The 26,595-nt window shown below is 43.2% G+C and overlaps 1 protein-coding gene across 3 annotated transcripts in view; it reads right to left on the minus strand.

Moving 5' to 3' along the window:
- Positions 1-17,491: 17,491 nt before the first annotated feature.
- The window catches only part of ODR4 (odr-4 GPCR localization factor homolog), a 36,803-nt gene continuing 27,699 nt past the window's right edge, over positions 17,492-26,595 (minus strand). For all 3 annotated transcript variants that reach the window (XM_053250875.1, XM_053250874.1, XM_053250873.1), the window contains exons 12-14: positions 25,482-25,667; positions 19,591-19,683; positions 17,492-17,876 (exon numbers count right to left, since the gene is read on the minus strand). In XM_053250875.1, the coding sequence (XP_053106850.1) occupies positions 17,809-17,876; positions 19,591-19,683; positions 25,482-25,667 (347 nt within the window). In that variant the 3' untranslated portion in view covers positions 17,492-17,808. The remainder of the gene's footprint in view (positions 17,877-19,590; positions 19,684-25,481; positions 25,668-26,595) is intronic.

The following is a 26,595-nucleotide window of genomic DNA, read 5'->3' on the forward strand; positions in this document are numbered from 1 at the left end:
TCACTACAAGAAAGTGGTGTAAATCATCAACTCCCACCCCCCTTTGTGTCCTCTAGAGTCTGCCATGGCCAAAAGGAAGCCATGGAGAGCCCTACAATTCCAAAAACTAAGAGTCCTTGGTGGGGGGTTTTTGTGTTGTTTTTTAAAAGCCATTTTAGTCCTTCAATTGGTTCTGTCTTCCAAATGCTCTTGTCCAATGTTGCAAGATTCTGGCTATCCTGGATGTTCTCTGATCAGTGTTGTTTTGGCCTGTTTGACTAGTGTCCATAGACAAGCTTGAATGTTCATGTGTTTGGGAGCCTTGACTCCCCCCCACCCTTGTGGGCAATTTGAAATAGTGTCTGTCTTTGGCAGAATTTGAAATAGTGTCTGTCTTTGGCAGAATATCTTACCCCGGTAGGATGGTTCCAGGGCTTTACAGGAGCTACCAAAGGCTTGGGGAGATGCTGTTGCACATATTACTCCAGAGAAAAGCAAACAAATTGGCTTGCCTGTTTGCTGTCAGGCACTCTTCAGGCATTTGTTGTCTATTCCTCTGCTACAGCACTTAAGAGCAGGAAGATGGACTTTGCATTAGGCCCTCTTCCTTGAACACAGGACAGGGCAGCAGATGGATGTTCTCTCACCATTGGGTTGGACTGGAAACACAGATAAGGACTCCCCTCGGGTAGTTGCTGCTGCTGCTGGTTAGTTCTCCTGGGTCAGGGTTGGATCCAGGTACTCCTTCAATCTGGGGAGGACCAATCCTTCTCGGAAAGACAATTCAAGGCACTGTTGGTTGCAAACCTGTTACCTGAGAAAAAGACAGGCAAGTGAGTTACCAATTCCCTCCCCTCATGTAGGGACAGCATCCTGAGACTAAGTCCCTGGGTGCCAACCATCAGCACAAAAGGAAAAGTCAAGTTTTCAAGGCAAATAATACAATGGATGGATAAGACCTGAGGCTATTTTCAATTTGGTCTTTTGGCATTTTTTCCAATTTATGTTTTTGTTTCCCTGCTTGTCCTGGGCCCCTCTCCCCGCCGAAGTCCAGAACAGGGGATAATGTCTGCATTTAGGGCTTGGTGGCTTGTGTTGTAGGCTGGTCTCTGATCACGAGGACAAAACGGCAATCCTGGGCAAAAGGAAAAGCAACAAAGTCAAAAGGAAAAAGGGCATCCACATTTTCACCCCCCTCATGAGTTTGGGGTTTTGAGGAAGCATTAAAGCCTGCCTGACAGGTCAAACATAGTTTTATCACTTGAGAGGCTGCAAAATAAAACTCCAGTGCTTGTATTTCACCAAGGCCCTTTGGGTGTAACTACTGACAAAGTTCTGTTTCCATGTGGCATCTCACAGTCTCTTCTGTATCCTGTTCTTCCTCCTTACAACAACCCTGTGAGGCAGGCCAAACCATTTGAGTGGCTGGCCTTGTGTCACCCAGCAAGTGTCATGGCTGAATGAGGGTTTGGACTCAGGTTTCCCTGGTCCTAGTCCAGCACTCTAACCACTGCACCACACTGGCTGACAATCATATTTACAGGCCTTTGTCAGGGCATTCAATCCCCATCCAGTATACCTGACTTTATTCTCCATAAAGGGGTGATTCGTCAGTAACATCTGGCTTTGGGATCTTCATCTAGGTCACGTGTAGATAGTTGTGGTGTTCCAGCTCTCCATCTTTAGCCTCATAACTAGCAAGTGACCAATGAGTAAGGGTTTGACATCCTTGTAGGGTAACAATATCCTCATGAAAAACCTATATAAGAAAGAAAAAGTCCCTGCCCCCAGGCAAAAATACTATACCTTGTTGAAATAGGACTGAGACTTCTGGGCAAGGCCTAATGTCTCATGAAGCAAATCAAAGTGTCCCTTTTTACAGGCCTCTTTAGCAAAAGGTGTTATCAGAAAAATTGTCCATAATTTTGCAGAGGGGTGAAACCTGTGATAATAAAGTCAAGTCTCTCATCAGGAGCTGTGAAAACAGGGTATGGGTTTCACAGTAACATACAAAGCTTGATTCTTTTAAACTGGGATGTCTTCCAGGTGAAATGCAAACCGGTACTTTGGAACTCCCTTCCACTTGCAGGAGTGGCAAAACAAAATTCTTTTCATCAAATCTCACATCTGGGATCTCATCATTCAGCTACTGGGATTCAGCTACTGTGAAGGCAAAGCAGGGCTAGCAGATGAGACAAATTTAAAATTTAAGCCTTAGAACATTTGATTATTAACTCTCAGTTTACATCAAAATCAGTTAGCAGAAATATTGCATAGATTTTGCAAAAACAAAAACAGTAATACAATTAGACTAATTTATCTTCAAATCCTATTTTTAATTCTCACCCACAATTAACTGGCTGGAACACAAACTGCTTTACAGAGAACCTCCTTCCTCCTCCCATCCAGAAATGGGCGGAGTTATCATTGTTCACCAGAGATCAGTTTTCAGTTGTGAGAAAAAAGTAAAAGGGAAAACGTCCGGTTAGAGAAAAGAGCAAAGTTTTGAGCTAACAGAAAATAGGTAAGAGAGACCATGTCAAGGAAATCAGTAAGCATAACATATAAAGTCCTATGACATTCAGTAGTGGCAGAAATAACACAATCAACTTATGCCTAATGCATTTAGCCAGCCATAAGCAGCACCTCCCTTTTGCGGGGGGGGGGGGGGACGACGACTCACAAAGAAGGAAAACATCAGCACCCCCGGTGGCCAGCTGGGACTGCTGAAAGTTCCCCCTGCTGCTCAGGCCACGACCAATCTTATGTTCAATTAATACAATAACTGCAAATTTTGGAATCCAATGTCAGAGCAAGTTTGTTCTGGAACAGTTTACAGAAAAAGACATGTCACTAGAATACATTCACAAATACAACAGAAACCTCATCTTCTCAGTGATGAGTTATAAGATTGATGGGGGTTTTGGCTTTTCCCCAGATCATTGCAGTTTAACAAAATGAGGATTCCTGCACAGAACCAGAGCATTGGGCTCCCGCTCAGAAACACGCTCGCGCACGCACGCACGCGCACACACACACACACACAATTGTCTTGTGTATTTCACAGAACAAGGGACTAAACAGGGAATTTCACATGGGTCACATAGGATTTTATAACATTTTAAATATGTTTAGGTCAAACAATCATTTTGCCGTAAAACTCAGTTAAGAAAGTAGCTCAAACAAAACAAACTGTTATCACAGTCATCCACAAAACCATCTGTAATTCCATATTACCTTTCCACATTACAGCTTACATTTTTCAACTTACAAGTGCTTTTCAACTTTTTAATAACTTCCAACTAAAATCCTTAAGACATTCCTTCCCCTCTGTCCACATCTCCTTCCAGTCTTTTCTCTACAATTCCTTGCACAGAACTACATCACATGCATTCCTTCAAACTCCATTTTTCTTTCCTCTTTTCCAACTGCAAGCAGTTGAAGGAAGGAAGAAGAAGGAAAAGAAAAGAAAAGCAGCCTTTTGTTCAGAGAAACTTTTTGCAGCAAGAACAGTGTTCTCTCTGGGCTTGGGACAGAGCGGCAGCAGGAAATTAGACTGTTCGCAACACAAGGGGTGGAGGAGGCCGATGCGCCTCCCCCCTTTTTCTCAGCTGAAGCAGCTGTTTGAGCTTGGAAACAGAACACAGACAGCATGATTTTAGCAAAAGGCAGTCATCCTTTCCTCTTTAATACTTTCCTCAGACCCCTCCCTCTCTTCACAGACTAAGAGAGTTTCCTTGTTCTCCGTAGCATGCTGGAAAGGAGAAGCTGCTTGGAGCATGATGGTAATACATATGGAGGGGGTTTCATTGGTGGGCCTGCACATATTGGTGTTCTTAACATTTCCCGCTATGTGTATAAAATAAAAGCAGTTGCAAAAGGGTGTTATTTTCGGGGCCTGAAGGCCTCTGACTCGAGTTCATAATATGGCCATGATTCTGTACAGAAGCGCTTTACTCTAAAGGTGAGTAGGAATTCCTAGAGGATTTCCCACTTGTTCTGATCTATTCCCCGTTTTCCCCACGTTAATGCTCTAGTATCGTCGATCTTCTGTTCTACAGAGTCTGCACAATACCCCCGAGAACCTAGTGGCCTTTATTGGCAGTAAGGTCTCAAATATTGTAGGATCCTACATTCATCGCTGCGCAGACCATTTTCCCCGCCCCTGCTCGGACTGGGTACTTACCAAGAGATGCCTTTCTGGAATTCACTCTCCCTCCCCCCTGCATCCCACTGTTCTCAGATGCAGCGTGTTGTGGTGAACAGCGCGTCCTGGTTTCCCGAGATCCCTTTCCGCTCAAGAGGCAGAGTACTGGCTGGGGTATCGGGGTTCCATGATGGGTCGGACAACCACCCAGGAGTCTACATCCGAGCCACAGCACCAAACTGATGTGGATGGGGCTCATTCCTGGGTCCGCTTAACCAATCAGTCTGACACAAGGATTGAGGCTTTATTGCTCTGCAGTCAGCAATAGGTAATGAGTAGGCTCATGCTCTCAAACCAATTACAGTTTGGTTATAGGCTCACCTAACATATATATAAATAATCTAAATGGTGCTGACACCCTAGACACAGTATACGTGGCAATAAAATGGTGGTCTAAGTATCTAGTACGCATGCGAATGATTCATTGTTCATCTGGTGATTACTCCTTATTTGGTTAGATCCTGTTTTCTAGCAGTGAGAAGCTTAGCTGTGTTAGCAAGTTTCATAGATACAATTTAGCTGGAGAGAGATAATGATGTTAATCATGAGAGGCAGTGATGTCCCTGAGTTTGGGCCAGGTTACTTTAAGTTAGAATGAGGTCTTCTGGGCAAAAATGGAGTTTCTTTGGTTTTCTAAACACATCAATTGGCATTTTAACTAATGCACCACTAAACTGATTTTAAATAAAGTTACAATTCTCCATAATGCCAACTTAGGCACTAGCATAAAGAGTCTCCTTTACTCACAAACCCACTGATAAAAATTTGCCATCACTAGTTAAAATTAGCTCTCATAATTAATCTACTTAAACCAATTGAAGCCCTAATAATACTTGGAAGATGAGGGTGATTCTCACAATCACAAGGATTCAGATTAAAGAATTAATAATTCTTTACAATATTGTTGTAAAGTTAAGAATTTTTTAATTACCTCTTCAGTTTATTCCAGACATTCATAGAAAAAACAAGTTTTCTGAAAGATGCATGTCAGATGTTGGGATGGGGGGGTGCAATTTCCGTGCTTGCCCTAGGTGCCATTTTCCCTAGTTACGCCCCTGTGTAGTAAAGACACTTAGGTATCCTGAATGGAAAGAGCATGAGTGCTTCCTCCCAAGGTTGGACTGGTAGAGCTTTCTTTGGGGTGGTTGGGTTTTTTTCACCCAGTTGCTATAGAAACTAAGCTCCTCCTGTGCAGGCCTATCTTAGTCTTCTCATTTCTCCTCTCTCTGTTACCCTCTTCTCCCTGTTAGCCTCCTCTCTCCCACCTCGAGTGCTGATGTGGCTAAAGAGAGTGTAAAACAGGTTTTGCTCCCTCATCCCCTCCTGAAATGGGTGAAATGGGAGTTTTCCCAAGAGCTCCTCTGATGCAAAGGCCTCTGAGGGCAAGGTTCTATTTCAGGAGCAGGGGAAGAAGAGTATCCCCTCTTTAAAAAAAAAAAAACCATTTAAAGGGAGGACAGGACTAGTGTCATTGGGGGGTCAGTGTGGGTGCTATGGTTTTGGCAGTTGCCAAGGATGCCATGCAAATGCCAGGCCTAGCATGAAGGGGTTTTGTAAACAAAAGCATGTTAAAGGGGGCCCAGAATCTAACTGGCAACCCGCACAACTGCTGCAGAACTGGTTCAGTATGTCCACACAACCTAGTACTGTATATAGCAGGAGGCAAGTGGCAGCATTGTGCACCCAGTCTTCTATACACCATGACAGCTTTAATACACAGGCATCAAATTTTGAAAATATGGGGCCCAGGGATCAAAATTTGGAAAGAATTAAATACCCTTCCAGGAATTGGATTTAATCATTTGTCTGACGCTGACTTTCTTCACCCAGTTTGGAAACAATTTTTTGATACGGAGACTTTTGGCAATTAATCATTTGCCACAATCAATGATATTACCACCACGTAGCACCTTTTGGATGCAACAAAGCTCTCCACTATCGTTTAAAACATTATCTGGAAAGCATTGTGTTCTTCACCTCCTTCATGAGACTTGGAGCTACAAGAATCTCTCCTGACCCCTGTTCCCCATTTGTAAATGGAAATAATAATGAACTGTGTGAGACAATGTTGTGAGGATCCACAAGACTGACTGACCATGCTTATCCATTGCCCCAGCTGCAGGACTAATGGAAAGGGTTCATGAAGGACTACATAGATGTAGCACACTGATTTGGAGGTTAAGAGGTATTTCACATCATGATCACTTAAGCACATTCCACCTTCTCCCTAGAAATAGCACCGTTTCAGGAGACCTAATTATAATTGGTGATTAAGAAATGGCCAATTAAAATGGCAGGTCAAGCATGCACAAGCATGATTTCTCAGGGGAATCCATTAACCTAAAATTGTCAGGAGGAGGCAATGGCACTAGCCAAGCCTCCACACATACTACCACTCTCCAAGGCAGCAGCCCATGACTAATCAAAATAAAGTTTTGATCACAACAGTCATCAAGACTTCTGCAGCAAAGTCTAAAGAAGGACTAGGACTTCATGAGAATACTATAAACCACTGCATGCAAGATTCCCTTTTTAAAAAATGAAGACTTAAGATAAAAGGAAAGGAGGGCTAGATATACTGGATATAATGCACCCAGATTTGAATAAAATCAAAATTCTGCAGAGAAAAAGTAGGATTATGTAATTTATATAAGTTTACCAAATGGTACATTTGGAATATATTTACTAACTTTTCCATGACTTACTCTGGTTTTATTAGTAATGGAGGAAAGATGAGCAGCACACTGAAGCCTCATCTGACTCCTTAAAATCCTGGGTGCATATGCATCCTCCCTCCCTCCCTCCCTCTCCCCCCCCCCTCTCTCTCTCTCTCTCTCACACACACACACACAGATTTCTGGGCCCTATGAAATATTTGCACATTTTGGTTAAAGGCTCAGCAACTTTACACTTAGAAACCGAGCCCAAGCTGACCATGAAAAGAGATGGCAAGCACAGATTAAGCTGAGCACTCTGTTCTGATAAAAAGAGAGGGGGAGTTAACATTCCATGCACAAGCTGGCTATAATGAGTACTCCTCAACTCATATAAAGATTACCAGGTCAGATTTTCTTGCTGATGAACCGCAAGATTCCTGCATATTAACTTTCCCCTTGCTCCCCAGTGGCTTTGCCTCCTCATCCACACACTCCATTGGCACATTAAGGTCATCTGAGGAGGTCCGTCTTCAGTTACCACTGACACGTCTGGTGGCGACTCAGAGGCGGGCCTTCTCTGTAGCTGCTCCTAAACTGTGGAATGCACTCCCGGCATAAGTGCCTAATCTGAGTTCATTATTGGCCTTCAGGAGAGCCCTTAAGACCTATCTGTTTCGCCTGGCCTTCCAGGGTTTTTAAACTGTAATGGTTTGGCCTGGTTTTCCAGGGTTTTACAAACTGTTTTAATAATGGTTTTATGTTGTTTTTGCAGTTTTTGATTTTAATAGTTAATTGATTTTAGTTTTGTTTTACTGTAAACCACACTGAGCCATTTTTGGAAGGGCGGTATAGAACTCAAATAAATAAATAAATAAAATATGACAGAGTTTGGTTTTTTGAACCATCTTGGGTGAATGCCAACATTGGCCAAAAATTATTTCATGCATCCCTGGGGAAATAGCAATGAACGCTAGAGCTAAATTATCAGAACTCAGCACCATTTTACTGTGGGTCCCCTTTTTAATCCTGTAGGGGTAGACATTATACATGCCCAATAAACTGCCTATATGAATACTTCTACAGCACCCTTGAATGCACAAATTCAAAATATGCAGAGAACTGCATTTAGGATCGCCAAGCAGCCTTTATTTTTATGTAACTGACCAATAAAAATTAAGCAGGGGCTCTGGTCACCTTAAGTGGCGCAGCGGGGAAATCTTTGACCAGCAAGCAGAAGGTTGCCAGTTTGAATCCCTGCTAGTATTATATCGAGCAGCAGCGATATAGGAAGATGCTGAAAGGCATCTAGGCTATTCCCACGATCCCTGGAAAGCAGGCTAAGAGACCCTGGTGCTCCGAAGGTGACTCCCCCTCCCCTTAAATGAGGTTAACGGAGTGAGCACTAGGTTAACCTCATTTTTTTGCTCGTGTGTCGCCACAGTCTGTGCAGCCTCCCGGGCTTGAGGGTCTCTCCAGGATGCCCTGCGCACTCACACAGGGCATCCTGGAACTTCCGCACACACCCCGATTCCTGTAGACATGTGGCCAGCTGATCCAGCCGTCCAGGTCTGCTTTTTTATCATCTCTGTGTAGAGTGGACTAAGCCCACTCTCCCCGCAGACCCAGAAGCTCTTCTCATTGATCGTAAGAAGAGCTTCATCATCTCATACTGTGTGGGAGGAGGCAATGGTAAACCCCTCCTGTATTCTACCAAAGAAAACCACCGTGGGCGCCACAAGTTGAAATCGATGGCACACTTTACCTTTACCTGGGTATTCTGTGCTTTAAAAAGAAAAACCAAAATCTGTCCAAAGAAAAGCTGAATACAATTCATAGACTTGCTTGTCTGCATATTATCCTGTTTTGTATAATTTATTTCGCTTCTCAAAATCTTGTGTGGAGCAGAGTTACAAAGGCCGCTGAGGTTCTGGCCCCTGCTCAGCCAACTGTGTGGTGTGAGGCATTGCTCACATGCTTTCAAGATCTTTGCAGCGATAAGTGCTAGACTGTCACTTGTTTCCTTTGGAAGAATCTCAGCTTTCCTTTTAAAATTGGATTTCTGTTCTTCTGCACCTCTGCAGAATAGCAAGATGCACTCAGCCCTATATTAGGCTTTTTAAAAGGCAGTCAAATCCCAAGTAGCCGACTATTTATTTATTTGCTATTGATGAAGCCCAGCCCTATCATATTTCACCTTGGCTCCCCCCAGATTGACTTGCCACCTGGGCTCTGCTTCTGATCTGTGTCAGCACCAGGAAGGCACTATTTTAAAAACCAAAACCAATGGCTAGGAAACCCTACCCATCATTCAACAGAAAACATGTTAGCTTGAAATGTAGCCAGGGTTTTAAAGAGTTTTTTTGCTCCTGTGCCTCCAGTGGCACTCTTACCCCTTGGACTTCGGGGCTGAAGTCTAGGGGCCTCCACACCCCCTGGGGGCCCCCAAATACTCTTTAGTCTGTCCGGGGAAGTGTGGTTGCTGCTGGCCCGCATTGCACCAGGTAGCCGAGTGTGATTGTGACCTGTGCTGGGCGCTTTAGAGACAGAGGGGGGAGCAGGGAAAGAAATATGTGGGATAGGAATATGTCAAGTTGTGTGTTGAAAGATTTCTGCTAATGCTTACTGTATTTGCATGACTATACCTGTTTTATATTCTTATTTATTTGTTCCATCTTATTTGTTTGTTATCTCTGTGTAAACCGCCCTGAGCCATTTTTGGAAGGGCGGTATAGAAATCGAAATAATAATAATAACAACAACAACAACAGCCTATATTCTGCGACGATATCTATAACAACTGACAATAAAATTCAGCCAACCCAGGTCCTTGGGAAGGACTCGATGTCTGGATAGAACAAACCAGTCAATAACACCTGTCCGACTGTGTAAACAAGAAATAATAATAATTGGTAATTGGCGTCCTGGGTGCAGTTCCAAAAGGCCTTGAAGAGCACCTCAATACCACAGGGGCCACAGAAATCATCATCAGCCAATTACAAAAAGCAACTTTACTGGGAACAGCCTATATTCTGTGATGATATCTATAACAGCAGCAACAACATTGACAATAAAATTCAGGCACCCCAGGTCCTTGGGAAGGACTCAATGTCTGGATAAAACAAACCAGTCAATAACACCTGTCTGACTGTGTAAATAAATAAATAAAAGTATTAGTAGTGGTGGCGGCGGCTCCAAAGATTTTTAAGTCCCGGCTACAAAATTACCTATGTCAGGGTTTCTTAACCTTGGGCCCCCAGATGTTGTTGGACTACAACTCCCAGAATCCCCAGCCACAAAGGCCATATCTGGGGATTCTGGGTGTTGTAGTCCAACAACATCTGGGGGCCCAAGGTTAAGAAACTCTGACCTAAGTGTATCCCTGTGTGCCTCTAAATCAGTGTTTCTCAACATTTTTGGAGTCATGGACCAGTACATCATTCATGCGCAGTTTCCTGGACCAGCAGTTTCCTTACTACCAGTAAGGGGGTCGCCCCCAACCTCACCCCCAGGCACCCCCCCAAAAAAAAACACCAATTTGGGGCAGCTTTCCAGAGCTCATTTCCAGGCAGCCCTCGTTGCTGGATAATGTTCATTTCGAGGAAGCAAAATGAACGTTATCCAGCAGCGAGGGCTGCCTGGAAATGAGTTCTAGAGAGCTCCTGGCGGCTCCCGCTGGTCCAAAATTTGTTTTTTTGGGAGGGGGTGTGATTTTTATTAGTGATGCCTCACAGTGGGGTACTCAACTCCTTGTGGACCGGCACTGGTCCGAGGACCGGTGGTTGAGAAACGCTGCTCTAAATGAAGGGTCGCTTTTACAAGTTTCAGATTTAATGAAGGCGTTTAATATGCTTGAGGACTTTTTTGAATCACAAAGAGAGGCAACTTGCTTCCACAACTAAGTTGACAGTTATATTGACAAACAACATAGTGAAGCCTCTTGTCTACCAATTACTGCAACATTTTCCCAATTATATTCCACCCAGGACACTGAGATGTGTAGGAAGCCTAGGCCAGAGACACAAGAGGCAGGCAAGATCCTGTTCTTTATTCTACCACACCCATAGGGCAGAATGTCTGCTGGGCTGGATTCCCCTGACACTGGCCAAGCTAGGATGACACTTTTCTGGCAGGAGTTTTCTTACTCACTTTACTACCAGCAAAAGAAACAGCTAGGTCTTTCCGGCCTGTAGTTCATAAAAGAAAAGAGAAAACAAGTTGTTCTAGTCAGAACTAATCTGCCTATTAGTGAATCTGCCTTCACTATCCCTTCAATTGGACTAAGTTTGGTCCAAATTGGTTAGGCAGTTCACAAGTTAGCCCACTTGCACTAGGGGTATGCACGAATCAGTTCGGCAACCTATTCACAGACTGCTGTACTGGTTCGAAAGACCAGCATTTAAGCCGGTTCAGAGGTAGGGAGGAGGTTGCTTTAAGGCATCGAGAGGGTGTTCTTACCTCCCCTGCCAGAGCTGTCAAAATCGCTGGCATGGGGCATCTATATACCCTCTTGCATTCCTGGTCAACATAATACTGGATGTGGCCAGTGCACTGATGATATAATCACAAACCGTGTTGTTGAGGTGTCCCCGTGTGTCACTCACTACATTTGTACCAAATTTGGTTCAAATTGGATAGGTAGTTCAAAAGTTAGCCCATTTGCACCTCAAACATTTACATGTTCACCATCTTGGAGTGGATGACATCATCACAAACTATGCCATTGAGATGTCCCTATGTGTCCTACAATTGTACCCTATTTGGTTCATATTGGTTCAGGCACTGCAAAGTTGATGGGGGCAGCTGGGGGGAGACACACGGATTGACGCACACATGGAATGCCAGGTGATCTTATAAGGCTAATGGAAAGTAGGCTAAAAACACTGAACTTCCATGGAACTCATGTTAAACCAGGTGTTTTGCCCTAGGCTCTTCTACTTTTTCAATGTCAATTTCCAAGACTCAAAAGGAGATGTGCTATGGCTACGGCAGTGTTATTAAAACAACCTGTCACTTGCAGATCCATCCTATGGCGGGGGCGGGGGCGGGGGCGGGGGAAGGGAGGGAGGGGGAGAAAGAGAGAGAGAAAATGAAGGAGAATAAATATGGGGGTGGAGAGAATATAATTAACTGTCTGAGAACTAAACAGAGTTAATGGCACAGTAAATACAAATCAAGTTCTAACTTAGTACTGCAAGTGAAGGCTGGCAGACAGAATTCAGAGAAAGAGAAAAGTGATAAACAAAACACTTCCCTCAAGAGGATACTCCTCTGATGAATAAGCCTTTGATGGCATCAGCTATTGCATTCTTGGGCTTTCCCCAGCATCTTTTAATTGCTAGTTTCCTAAAATAGCACTGTAAAGCATTACTACTTCTGTCTTTACATGAAAACACCCTCTACCACTACACACACACACCCAGATAAAAGGCATCATGAGCTTGTACATTCAGAATCCCTTAAAGATTATCAGTAATTTATGGCCATTTTCTATGCCATGTTGGAGGAGGAGTGAAAATTGTAATTTTAAATTGCAAAATATAGCTTTGTCAATCACTTATGTAATGGTTGGCACAACACGCCAATATTATTTTGCTTTCTAGCTGGGGTTTACAGAGGTAATGACAACTCTGTATCATAAAGGATTGCAATAGCGATTCAGAATGTCAAAACCTTCCAGTAATGTCTGTGCCCTCTGTAAGAATGAAGCAAAGGTAGGATTCAAAGAGCTATCGTAGGAGGCTCCCCTGTGGTGTGATAGCTTTGTAATAGTCATATGTTTTATACACATATCACCAAGTCAGATGCCAATTCAGCTGGCAGTCTTTCCCCCTTAAAGTCAGTGTCTCTTTTTAAAAATCAAGACAATTTATTTTTGACACTCATCACTGTCAGCTTATTAGAACACTGAAACTAACATTTTTAAGAACAGTGGCAAAATTATTCCAGGAATGGGGTGAAAGGGGGCTGCAATAGCCAACTAGTGCCCTCTGCCATGCTGCAAATGTGCAGCACTGGTTTCCAGAGCTTGCTTTTGGAAAAGAAAATAAGGCTGTTCACATGTGCAGCAGAAACCAGGTTTCTGTGAACCACCAGGAGTCACTGCTCATGTGAACCACCAGGAGTCACGAGCCCACTTAAGTAGCCTGCCGCTTAACCAAGGTCTTGGGTGCAAGTGTGCCCAAACACCGGGTCAATTGATTGTGTGTCTGCCACAGCTCCCAGTAATGCACCACACACTGACACAGTGCATTATTGGGGCACCACATGGCAGCGCTCCTGTGAGCCGCAGCCGGGCACAGGAGCACCGGAGACAAGACGCCGGTCGTCTGGGCGGGTGATCTGCCTGCCCGGCAACGGGTGAGTAATTGTCTGTGGGGAGAGCGGGTCAAACCTCCTCTCGTGTGAAGCACCTCAGTATATGTTTGTACCGAATACAGTAAGGGTATTGCTGCCGTTACAGGCGGCTTCATTGTTACTCTTCTTGAAGGCTTCTTTCTATCATAGGTGGAGTATAATCATTCCTAAAGGTATTACATTAAACTATGGAGGTCTTCACGCAGATTATTTAAAGGGAGAAAAGCCTGCTGGCAATACTGATAAGCCTGCCAAAATATTTCTCACATGTTTTTAGTTAAATGGCACAATCCACTGCACTTGGGACTTTACAGACCACTCTGTACAGTAAAGCATGAGCAGGGCTCAATGCTTATTCTAAAAGTTATCCTCATGCCTGGCCATTATTAGTACTAGTTTACATAGTGCAGAAGACCTCAGATTTATGACACAATTGGTTCCTGAAAACTGTGTCTTAAGTCACCAATGCTTTTTAACATCTACATGAAACCGCTGGGTGAGGTCATCAGGAGATTTGGTCCTGGGTGTTATCAGTATGCTGATGACACCCAAATCTACTTCTCCTTTTCATCTTCAGGAAATGGCACTCATTCTCTAAATGCCTGCCTACAGGCAGTAATGGGCTGGATGAGGGAGAACAAATTGAAGCTGAATCCAAGCAAGACGGAGGTGCTCATTGTGGGGGCTCAGAATCTGAGGGGTGAGTTAGATCTCCCTGTGCTGGATGGGGTTACACTCCCTCAGAAAGAACAGGTGCGCAGCTTGGGAGTACTCCTGGACCCAGGCCTTACCCTGGTGGAGGCCATGGCCAGGAGTGCTTTCTATCAGCTTCGGCTGATTCGACAGCTGCACCCATTCCTTGAAGAGGATGACCTCAAAACAGTGGTGCATCAGCTGGTGACCTCCCCGCTTGACTATTTCAATGCTCTCTACGTGGGGCGGCCTTTGTACATAGTCCAGAAACTTCAGCTAGTTCAGAATGCGACAGCCAGATTGGTCTCTGGGGCAACCCGGAGAGACCATATTATGCCTGTCTTGAAACAATTGCACTGGCTGCCGATATGTTTCTGGGCAAAATACAAAGTGCTGTTTATTACCTTTAAAGCCCTGAATGACTTGGGTCCGAGATATCTTAGAGAGCGCCTTCTTTTACATGATCCCCACTGTAGGTTAAGGTCATCTGAGGAGGTCCATCTCCAGTTACCACCGGTTCGTTTGGTGGCGACTCAGAGGCGGGCCTTCTCTGTGGCTGCTCCCGGGCTGTGGAATGCACTCCCAGCAGAAATTTGTAATCTTAATTCCTTACTGACCTTCAAGACAGCCCTTAAAAACCATCTGTTTGGCCTGGGCTTTCAAGGTTTTTAATTAGTTTTAATCGTTTTAATGCTAACCTGGTTTTCAGGGTTTTAATTATTATGATAGTTTAATTGTTTTTTAAGATGTTTTAATTGGTGTTAATATTTATATCTCTGTTTTAATTGTTATTGGTTTTAATGGTTTCTGTTTTTAATTGTAAACTGCCCTGAGCCATTCCAGAAGGGCAGTATAAAAATCGAATAAATAAATAATAAATAATAAATAAATAAGTCAAACATCTTAACTTGGAACCTAATTCCCCATAGGTGTTTTGGTTTCCAAACCAAGGCTGGATACCCTATTTCTCCCCCACCCCACCGGCTGCTTTCTAAGCGTACAGTATTTCACTTGGCAGACAAGTCTTGGATTCAATACAATAAGAACCAGTCAGTCACAGACATGTGGCAGAGAACTTGATGGTGAAGAATCAGGAATTCTCACCCTTTCCACCCCACTCCCTCCCCAGTCCTTTCCTGGTTCTTTCTCGGTTTTCTATAGAAGGGGGGCAGTTTAGATCTCCTCCTCCTGGGTAACAGACAGGGAGGGAGAGAGGGCAGGAAGCAGTGTATGGTTTGGAAACAGGTTGGACTGTCTCCATCTCACTATTACAGTATGGCAGATAAACCTGGAAGAGTGGACGTAGCAGCAGTGGGAGTGGAGCGGGGAGTCTTTATGCAGTATAGGGTTATCAAACAGGGCCAGCTGGGTAGTTCGATACCGAACTACCCCCGAATCTAACTGGCCCCTGTTCAGCCTGAACAAAGTTTAATAATAATTTTTAAAAATGACAACCCCCCCAAACCAAACTGGGTTGGGTGGGTCAGGGTGCACCAAACTGAACATGCCTGGTCTAGACTCAAACCTAACTGTCAAACCTAACTGTCCAATGTTTTGTCCTTAGCCATTCTTGGGTGCTTTTAGCTGTGTGTTTTGGGTCATTATCCAGTTGGAGGATCCAGGAACTGTGACTGAGACAGAGCTTTCTGACACTGGGCAGTACGTTTCGCTCTTGATAGTCTTGAGATTTCATTGTTCCCTGCACAGACTCAAGGTACCCCGTGCCAGATGCAGCAAGAAAGCAGCCCCAAAACATAAGCGAGCCTCCTCCATGTTTCACAGTAGGTATGGTGTTCTTTTCTTTGAAAGCTTCATTTTTTCATTCGTGGACATAGAGCTGATGTGACTCCAAAAATAGAGCTGATGTGACTCCAAAAAGCTCCAGTTTTGTCTCATCTGTCCAAAGGACATTCTGCCTGAAGCATTGTGGCTTGTCAATATGCATTTTAGCAAATTCCAGTCTGGTTTTTTAATGTTTTTCTTTCAACAGTGGAGTCCTCCTGGGTCTTCTTCCATTGAGCCCACTGTCACTCAAAAAGTGACGGATAGTGCAATCAGACACTGATGGACCTTGACCTTGGAGTTCAGCTTGTATCTCTTTGGAAGTTGTCCTTGGCTTTTTGTCTACCATTCTCACTATCCTTCTGCCCATTCTGGTGTCAATTTTCCTCTTGCGGCTACATCCAGGGAGGTGGGCTACAGTCCCATGGACCTTGAACTTCTTCATAATGTCATAAGAACTTGTTGTAAACCACCCAGAGATGCAAGTTTTGGGTGGTATAAAAATATGTAAAATAAAATAAAAAACATAATATTTGCAACTGTTGTCACAGAAACATCAAACTGCTTGGAGATGGTCTTATAGCCTTTGCCTTTAACATTGCTTGTCTATCATTGTCTTTCTGATCTCCTCAGACAACTCTCTCCTTTGCTTTCTCTGGTCCATGTTCATTGTGGGACACACGATGATACCAAACAGCAGAGTGACTACTTTTCTCCATTTAAATAGGCTGAATGACTGATTGCACGATTGGAGACATGTGTGATACTAATGAAAGAAAACAGCTAATTTGAAAAATCACTCGAATCCAATTATTTATGATCTTTTCTAGGGGTATCAACAAATGTGTCCAGGCCACTTTAGAATATCTTTGTAGAATAAGCAATACTTTATCTCTTTTCACACTTGCTTTGCTTTACTCGATGACATATCAAAGGCACGCAGGTATACATGGGACAGTTGCTTTTCATTTAATCACTTTTCAGGAGGCATAAAACACTTTTTCAATGAGCTGTAAGGGTACCAACAAATTTGTCCATGTGTGTATAGCAAGTGTTATGAAGTTAATACAAGGCAGCCACTTACAAACCTCTGAAGTATTGCTCATCTTAACTTGGAGCACCTTTAAGTTCCTGACTGCTTGTACAAGGCTTCTTAGTGAGCAGGGGTGGTGGTAGTAGAGTTCAGTTACTAGTGAGAATGGTTACAGGTTATAGCATACTCATAGCACTAGGACAAATTTGCTCTGGCAGACAGAGACTGTCATGGGGTGTGTGGAAGAAGAGAAGGTTACAAAAGACATGTGGGACCATGCAACGTTTTCTTGTGCTACTTGCATCTCAGAACAAGACTGGTCTGGGTAATTGTTGATTTTGAAATTTGAAAATACACTGGAAAATGTGTATGGGATACTGTCACAGAACACATACCAATGCCATATCAACACTACCTGAACAGCTGACTTCATAGAAGTTTAAGTTGTCCTGGCATCCACCAAAGAATGTTGGGAATTGTGATTTATTTATTTAATACATGTAACACATAACTGGTGGGGCACTGAGTTCTGTTAGAGATTCCTAGTCCTTCCTCAGAGAAGTAAGAGTTCGCACTTTTGCCTGAGAAATAAATAGGAATACCAGCTTAAGTCAATAGCATAGACATGTCATGGGGACCCAGTGATACTTTTGGTAATAGAGGAAAAAGTAGTCATGACTATTAAGTCATTTTAAAAAGGCAACACCTGAAGTATTGGGCAATTCAAAGAAAATACACCATTTAAATTTTTACAACTTCACAGTCTCTTGAAACAAAAGAAACAACTTTAGCAATTATCCTTTTAATTAGTAAGGAGGAAAGTACACATTTGAGATATTCTTCCTGGAAAAATAAGATTATATTACAGGTATCATCTGCCCAGTTGGTAGTGTTGGTGTTCTTTCTCCCTCTTAAAACCACCCCACCTACACTATCAGCATGCAGAAACAAGACAGCTGAAGCTATCATTATTATTTAGAACAGCTAATTGGTATTTTTAGGTGACACATTGGGTTGCTAATGCACTCGGTTCCAGAAGCATGCATCTTCTGATTAAATCTATGGTGGCTGGAGTTTCCAGGATGATGCTTGATGTCTGAAGTCTAGTCACTGAAGTAGTTAAAGGAGAAGGCTGCCGCCGATATTGCAACAGCCACTGCTATCACCACGCCTAAAAATGACAAAGGAAATACAAATTCAGCATGTGAACAGGATAACCTAGATTGCTAGAAAGCAAGAAACAGGAAGAACAGAATACAGTGAGAGTCTAGTACGTGCCTCTTGGCAACACTCAAAATACATGAATAAAAAAAAGGTCCCATTAGTCATTTCATTCTATTCAACAACATGCACATGATTCTATTTCCTCCATTCATAAGCCCTATTTATACATTGGTCAAAGCATACAGAATCAGCATATGATGGGATCACACCCACCCAGCCTGCGCATGTTGGATGTAACATTTAATTGACCGTCCACATACAGAGTCTAGTTTGTGTATGCCTGATAATATGAATATTTAACCAACAAAACTGAAAGGATGGGGTCGGGCATTTGACCACTCAAAATAGATAATTATTTATCATATTTCTATACTGCCTGATATGTGCATCCCTAGGTGGTGGTGTCAATTAATCACTCAAGTATTATCAGATAATGGTTAATAAGTACTGACTTTACTAGGAACAACAAAAATATGCTTCAATCAACAGGCTTCAGACTTGGGCTAGTTACAAGAACAAATTAGTTAACAGTTATTGTGAAACAATGATATGGATTTTTTAAAAAGCTGAAATCTCAGGAGCAGAGTCTGATCCGTCACAGAGGCTTGAAGGAGCAGCCAGACAAATCACACAAGAGTGGGGTATGCACTTGATCCTGTATCAAGCAAGATCAAGTCATGAGGAATCCTAGGCAATTACATTCGTCACTGATAACTGCCTGTGTTAAGAACACAAGAACAGCCCTTCTGGGTCAAGGCCTATCTAGTCCAGCATCCTGTTTCACACAGTGGCCCACCAGATGCCTCTGAGTAGTTCCCAGGCAAAAGGTGAGGGCATGCTCTCTCTCCTGCTATTGTTCCCCTGCAACTGGTATTTAGAGGCATTTTTCCTCTGAGGCTAGAGGTGGCCTGCAGTCCTCTGGCTATAGCTGTGTTCCTGTAGTTATACCAGGTGATCAGCAGAAAAAGCTTTTCAGCACTGCTATGTTTGCCCCTGACTGCTGCAGGGTTAAGAGGAAAGCAGCCCTCACTCCTGCCCTTGCTAAAAAATGACGGCCTATGGATAAAAATAAGTTGCCACCTATACAGCATTCTTGGCTTCATGGAATAGCTGACAATAGTTAGACTTCAATCAAATAATAGGCACATTGATCGGTGTACCAACGCCAGTGTGGGGAGATTTTACAATTTTAGGCAGAAAGGGATATAACCCCCCTCCAGGAGGATTTTCATAATCCTCAGTTCTTTGCTCCTAATGCTGCATCACAGATGACCTAAACTTCAGAGCTTAATCAGGTGAATCACAGAGAATATGCATATCAGGGAAGTCACTAAAAATCCTACTGACCACAAGGTTTCCCCACTGCACATTGCTGGATGTGTGAATCCAGTTATTCCAATCTACTCTTCCACCACCTGGCGATTCTTTTCCCTCAATTGTAGTTTTGGGAAAGCCATGGAGAATAAGCATTTTATGAAGGACACACGGTACCATCCTCAGTCATCCTGCATGCCACCCTACCCATCCCCACTGCACACACACTGCTGCATAAGTTTTGCTGAAGGAGGCAGGAATTCAGGAAGAAAAAAAAAGTTACGTTGCTGATCATACCCAGGGAGAAAATACCCAAAGTGTAGGAGCAGTTTCTGGAGTCCACATACCTATGTTCTGATGAAGTTTCAACAAAAGCATTTCTTTTGTCAACCGCTTCTGTTGCACATCATCTTGGAGTTCCTTAGGTGAATTTATTTCAACTGGAGGAATAAAGAAACATGGTGTGTGTGTGTCTCCGTTTAATCCCATTCTCATTCAGATTCCTCCTTTCTTGGCCTCTGCAGTATTTGTCAATAATCTTTAGAAGTCTCAGTTTCCGAAGCAAAGGGACACAAAGCAAGCAAACATATGCAAATCTAATGTATGTGACTATTTTATCCTGAGTGTAAGACACATATAACCCATGACCTCATTTTATATGCCATAGCCACCGATACAAAACTTCATGATACAAAACTGAACTAGGTTGCAAGCACTAATGAGGAAAGGTGGAGCTTCACCTGTTGAATAATTCAGAGATTAGTACAGGGGGAGGCAAACCTTGGCACTTTAGCCCTATAAATTGTGCTCGGGATGATGGGAGTTGTGGTTCAACAACAGTTGGAGTGCCAAAAGTTGTGTAACCCTGAATTAGTGTATGACATACTTAGCCAGAATTGGAGGGGTGGGCATTTAAACCCCACACATGGATGGCCAAGACACTGTTTATATGTAGCCCAACATCCACAATTCCTCACAAGCCAGTCTAGATCTGCATAAAGTTTCCACCTACAGAGTTCCTCCGATGGCACACTCACGACATTCAGTACATGCCTTCTCAAGGGGCCAAACATTGCTTGTGTAGTACACTAAGTGCCATCAGTGGAACCATATGGGCAGGAACCTTTAAAAAACCATGGAGGGAGGGCAACCACAGTGGCTGGGGAATGTGTTTTACATGATAGGCTAGTTCAAACTGATAAACAGGGTCCTACCCTAAATCAGGAGCTGTGAACGCTTCCGTTTTCTGCTTGTGTGCAAGTAAAACACAAAGCAGGAGGCACCTAAGTGGCAGGTGGGTATGAGGGCTCCATCCTACCCAGTTGCTGAATACAGTAGGAGGAAAAAACCCTTGCACCCAGCTGCTGCTTAAGAGACGATGACTGTAGGTGCCTCCTATATCGATTTTTACTTGCACACAAGCAGAGAACGGGAGTATGTACAGCTCCCAAACTAGGGTAGGACTCTTGCCCTACCCTATTTATCATCATGTGAACTAGCCTAATGTCTGCTGCTTCAAAACCAGCAGCAGCTGCAGCCCAAACACCAGGCTGAGTTGAAAAGGTTCCCATCTCATCCCCGTAGCCATTGCTACCTCTGCAGAGAGAAAGAGGCAAGAGCCAAGGGTTGCTTTCAGACCTGAGGTCAATGAATGAGAAGCCCCACTCCCCTGTTACTGTCATCTGCTGCTGTGTTTAGCTGGCAGCCATTCAAAAGGAAGCGTTATTTGGGGTGGAAGAGAATACCATACAAGATCTGGGAATCCTATTTTGAGGAGTACTGTATTCAGTAAGATCTCTCCACAAGTACAGTGGATGGCCAAGGAGGTGGTGTTTCAGAGCATGTAGGAGCTGGGCAGGATTTCTACATGCATTCCAAGGGGTGCTGTATATGGGTGTAGCAACTGCCCTTTCTGTAATGCTTGAACAGGACCATTGTCTTTGCTCCACAGCTAAGTGCTCTGAAGCCCCCTCCCTGCTCTCCTTGTTTAGAGTGTTTGTCTGAGGAGACAAACTCGTGGCAAGATCCTCCCTCTCATTTGGGATGCTGCTGAATTTCCAACACTCAAATTTTACTTTCCATATCTGCCCAAGAGATATAAAGCATATATTCTTTTGATAACACATTTTAAGCCCAACTTGCTCAATTCAGTACTTTCACCCTTTTTTTTTGGAGTAACCCTTAAAAAAAACCATAGCATCTATAAGTGGGGGAAATGAAGAACAACATTTCAAATTTAAGTTGCTGAAATCCCCACCCACCCAATTCATTTAAGCTCTACATATCCCAATACTGTGGGATACAACTATCTAGCATTACATGATGGACCAATCCTCCTTGCCTTTGCATGCCATCTTAGCTGCAACACAACAAGCTACTCAAATAGCTTGGATAGCCAGCCACAGCTATCCAAATCTGTAGGGGGTCAAGGTGCTCATCACTTGGGTTCATTAGAGCATCAACTAATAAAAAATGAGTTCAGGAGAACAGATTACCACCACTGAAATCTTATTTGCCTTTATCTGCTCAGCGGATTTAACCCCTTTATGCATGAAAGCGGGATTTAGGGGAGCCAACTGCTAAAGCAAATCATATTTGTTCACACTAAAGAGCTCTAGCAAAAGGTAGTGTAAGGTATAGCAAAAAGTCTTTAGGAAAAGGTAGTGTAAGGTGTAGACCAAATTATTATTTACATAGCCTATTAAAATTTGAATAGATAGGATATTTTAAAATAGGCAAATGTTCAGATAATTTCAAACACCCCAACATTCAACCTTTGAGTGGGACATTATTATAGTGGAATCTTTAAGGAGAGCCTTAAAGACCTGACTTTTTAGAATGGCTTTGAATTATATTTAGTTTTAATTGTAATTTTAATTTGCTGTAAGGTTCCACCTCCTCCTGTGTAGAGGGTTCCAGATGGCCACTGGGGGAGCACTATGCCACTGTCTGGCAAGCTCTTCCTTTCATAGACTGCCAGTGGGAACAGCTGCCTCCAGCAATCCAAGGGACTCCTGACCTCTTGGCAGCTCATCACTGGCCAGCTCTAGTTTATATAACCCTTGGCAGGTGGGGCAAGTCTTGTGATAACTCAGGGTGAGATCTCATGTGAGTTGCTCCTGGTCCTATGACAACTTGCCGTCTTCAAGTGATGGCGTGCTGCTATCCTGTGGGGGCCAGACAGACATTCCCTGTCCGGGCTAAGCAGCCACCTCCAGGGCTGCATGGCCAGGAGGGACTGACACCGGCCACATTGGGAGGGTAGGTTCCTAAGTGCCGGCTCAATCTCTTGTGGCGGGTCGTCGGGGGATCCCCAACACCTGCTTTTAATTGGTTTTTGATTTTAATTGTTATGTATTTTTGATTTTCATGTAAACTGCCCTGAGCCACTTTAGGAAGGGCAATATATCAATTAATTAAGTACTGCAAATAAATCTGTTGAGAGCCAAACTGAAGAGAGACAGAGTGGGTCACTGTATTTTCAAGAGTAAAGCAAGCACTGTAAGTCACAAAATAGAAAGCCATAGGTAGACAACATAACCAATGTTAAGTTGCTTGAATCGAGACAATTCTATCCTCATGGCATTAAGACTCATCCTACCTGTTTGTTGCATTATGGCCAACATCCAGAATAACCCTGCACCAGCCGTGCCAGGCTTTTCTGTGGCATGAAAACCATGCAACAAAGCAATCCTTTCTTTCCTCTGAAGCTGCCTGTACCCCCAAAAACTATGTCCCCAAGAGTCCTCCAACCCTCAGAGACATAGTTTCGAAAAGCACCAGCAGCTGCACAGGAAAGGGTAGGAATCACCAAAAACTCCCCCTCCCCTTGGTTTCAATAGGAAACCCTGGCACATTGGTGTGGAGTTAGTCTGGATACAATCCAGTTTCCCTTTCCCCTTTGACCTATCTGGCTGTGCATGAGTCAGGGGGAAAGGAGAAAACATTCCAAGCCTCTTCTCTGCATTTTCAGCTTTTGTTTAAAAACCGAAAGAAGATTTTTCATCCTTTTACTCAGCTAAGATATAGACTTATAGCCTATTCAGACATAACATTATATGTATGTACAGGGTCTGTACACATCTGCATTCGTGTAAATGACTGTATATGCATCTATTTTAAAATTGAAGCCGGAACCAGGAGCCCTCAAATGTATGGTGCAGAAAGTATACTGCTGTGTGTGTTGATCATTATGTGTGAATAACTGTATGCACATACAGATCTACTGTACAGAGCCTGTACATGTGTAACGTAACATGCAAATAGGGCTAACATAAATAGTAAATCTACTCCCAGTCTTCTAAGCTGTTAACTGCAAAAGGTATTGACTGATTTATGAGCACATCAAGTGACTAGCATATGTTTTAAAAACATGTTTTGGGGTGTTTTGCATTGCCCTATAACAGCCTTACCACCACATAATTTCTGATTATAGGCCAGAGATGAAAGTGAAAGATACAAGCCTTCTCTCTCTTTCTACTGTAAGCCACGTTGGGGCTCCTGCCCCAGGTGTGGCTTAGGATTTCCTGGCCACCATGGATCTGTTCAAATTGCTATAATCACACATTCACAAAGCAGGGCATGCTCCAGACTGTTATCCCCTTTAGAGGGGGAAGATTAATATCACTCCTTTGTCAGGGCTGGATCACTTCCTGATAGGGTTTAGGCTTGTTGCAGTCTCTAATCTCCACAAGGTCAGGGGATCCATTCAACTGCTAACTTGGCAAAGAGGCACCTTTTAACGTGGTGATTCTCTTTATTTAGCAGGGGGAGAGTAACTGGCCCTCTCCACCCCCAGCACAGTACCTCCAGTTACTGTTGCTGGTGTCTATGTGAGCCCTTTGGGGAAAGGGGTCCATTTTATTAATTAAAATTTTATTAATTAAAACTGTGTTTATTTCCTCTGCTGGATGTAAATCCTCTGCTTGAACAGCCTGATCCAACATCTCAAGAAAACGCTCTTGGATTTCCCTGGTTGTCTCATCACCAAACTTGTAATCACACAGCAACACACTGGATCCAGCAATGGGGGCAAATACTCTGCAGGGCAAAGTGTGATACTCCCTCTCTGAATCTAAGCAAGGGCAGGGGGAAGTGGCAGTGAAGAAAATACAGAACTCTTATTATAGATCACTGAAGGATGCTATAGAATCTAGCCTACATTACACTGCGGGTGGGCAGACCATCGATTGTGATACACTGGTCCTCCACCACTGGAAGGGGGGGGGATTAATTAATTAATTAGATTTCTCTGTATAAACCGCCCTGATCCATTTTTGGAAGGTTGGTATAGAAATAGAATAAAATAAATAAATAAAAAATAAATAAATAACTGCTCCAACCCCAGAAGCTTATGAATGGATTCCTGAGGGCTTTGGTGGATAGTCCAGCCGAGAAGAGTTAATGGTTCTGCCAAAACCTTGGTCACCCTCTGGAATGAGGTGGTGACCAGGGCTATTGCTGGTTGCTCCCAAAATGGCCTCTGCCATAACACAAAGCTCAGGGAGTTGTGTATAATTTTTAGCTTGCTCAACCTGAAGTGGTGGACAGGATCCTTGGAGGAATCCCCGCTCAATCCCTGCCCTGCCTGGCTAGTAAAGGCAGCTGAGGGGACTAGCTGATTTGATCAGGAGGGTTTTAAATAGATCTTTGGCAGTGTGTGTGGTTTGATCAGGCCTAAAGCAGGTGGTGCTGTGGAACCTCCTTTCCTGTGAGATCTGGCTTGCCCCACGTAGGGCATCTACTTAAAACTCTTCTGTTCTAGTAGGCTTTCCCCCATTGCTACTTGAGAATTCGGTGTGTGTTTTTAGTGATTTTAACTCTCTCTGTCTAGTGTTCCATTATTATAGCAAGTTGTAGTGGTTTTGTTTCCTCTGAGTTTGTCTTTCTCATTTATCTTTTAGACTTGTAAACTTCATTGAAACTTCTTATGAAAGGGATATACATTTTTAAAATAAACAAATTGCACTCAAGGAAGAGTCTTTTCCCTTGAATTAAGAATGTATAGAATAGAATGAGAGAGTTTGGCATGATATTTTCCAACTCTAATTCATATCTTGTCATATATATTCAAAATCCCTAGGAACCTACAAGGTGCAGATATGTTAAAAACCCAAGCCAAGTTCAAACTCCCCAGTTAGTCAACATTTTATGAATCAGAGTTAAGTATCTTGGATCTAGCTTCTCAGTAATTCCTGGCAGGGAGTAATCCAGCTCTTAACTTAGCTGCTATATTTACCTGTGTTTATTTCCTCTGCTGGATGCAAATCCTCTGCTTGAACAGCCTGATCCAACATCTCAAGAAAACGCTCTTGGATTTCCCTGGTTGTCTCATCACCAAACTTGTAATCACACAGCAAAACACTGGATCCAGCAATGGGGGCAAATACTCTGCAGGGCAAAGTGTGATACTCCCTCTCTGAATCTGAGCAAGGGCAGGGGGAAGCGGCGGTGAAGAAAATACAGAACTCTTATTATAGATCACTGAAGGATGCTATAGAATCTAGCCTACATTACACTGGGAGTGGGCAGACCATCGATTGTGATACACTGGTCCTCCACCACTGGGGGGGAAAAAATCCCTTCGCCAAGATGGTGCCAATGTATATGCAACATCAGTGCTACCTGTGTGCAGGTTGCCTTAACCCCAGTTACACAACCTCCAAGCTGTCAGCATTCAATTTTATTTTTTGTTTAAAATGTGCTTAATTCTGAATGCTCTATTGCTGCATCTTAAACTACAAGAAAGCATTGGATTAGCTAGTGAGATACCAAATTTTAGAAATTGCACAGATGTTGCACGTGCGTCCTGCCTATATAGAAGCAGGCACTGTGTGTGTTGGCACCATTCTGTTAAAGAGATGGATTTTCCAGTGATAGAGATCAAGAATGGATCTGGCACGGTTGGACCAAAGGGTACAGCCAAATCAAATCAAATCTCTTTATTTCGGTCAGCGACCAGCATGAGATTAAAACAAATGTAGAAGAGAAGACACTCAAGCTTCTACTACAAACAATAAAACTAAATAAATTTTAAAAAGTCCTCCTCAGCATAGATCAAGGTACTGAAAATACTACTAAAAATACATAATTAAGAATATAAGGAGGCAGCAGTATTTCATATTTATGAGACTACACACAAAACAAAACTCAAACAGTTGCCTTTCCGGCTCCTGAATCTGAGAGGGGTTAAACAATTCAGGAGCATGGGAAAATTTTGTTGTTAGATTTAGTGATGATATACAGGTGATCCCAATACCTGTGTGCCCACCTGCAGTTAGCCACATTGTAGCTACAAAAGTTGTTCTGGCCTTAAATCCATCACCTATTTTCCCATTATTAAGTTCTTACGC

Source organism: Hemicordylus capensis, chromosome 4 (genome assembly GCF_027244095.1).
Source record: "Hemicordylus capensis ecotype Gifberg chromosome 4, rHemCap1.1.pri, whole genome shotgun sequence".
NCBI lineage: Eukaryota > Metazoa > Chordata > Lepidosauria > Squamata > Cordylidae > Hemicordylus > Hemicordylus capensis.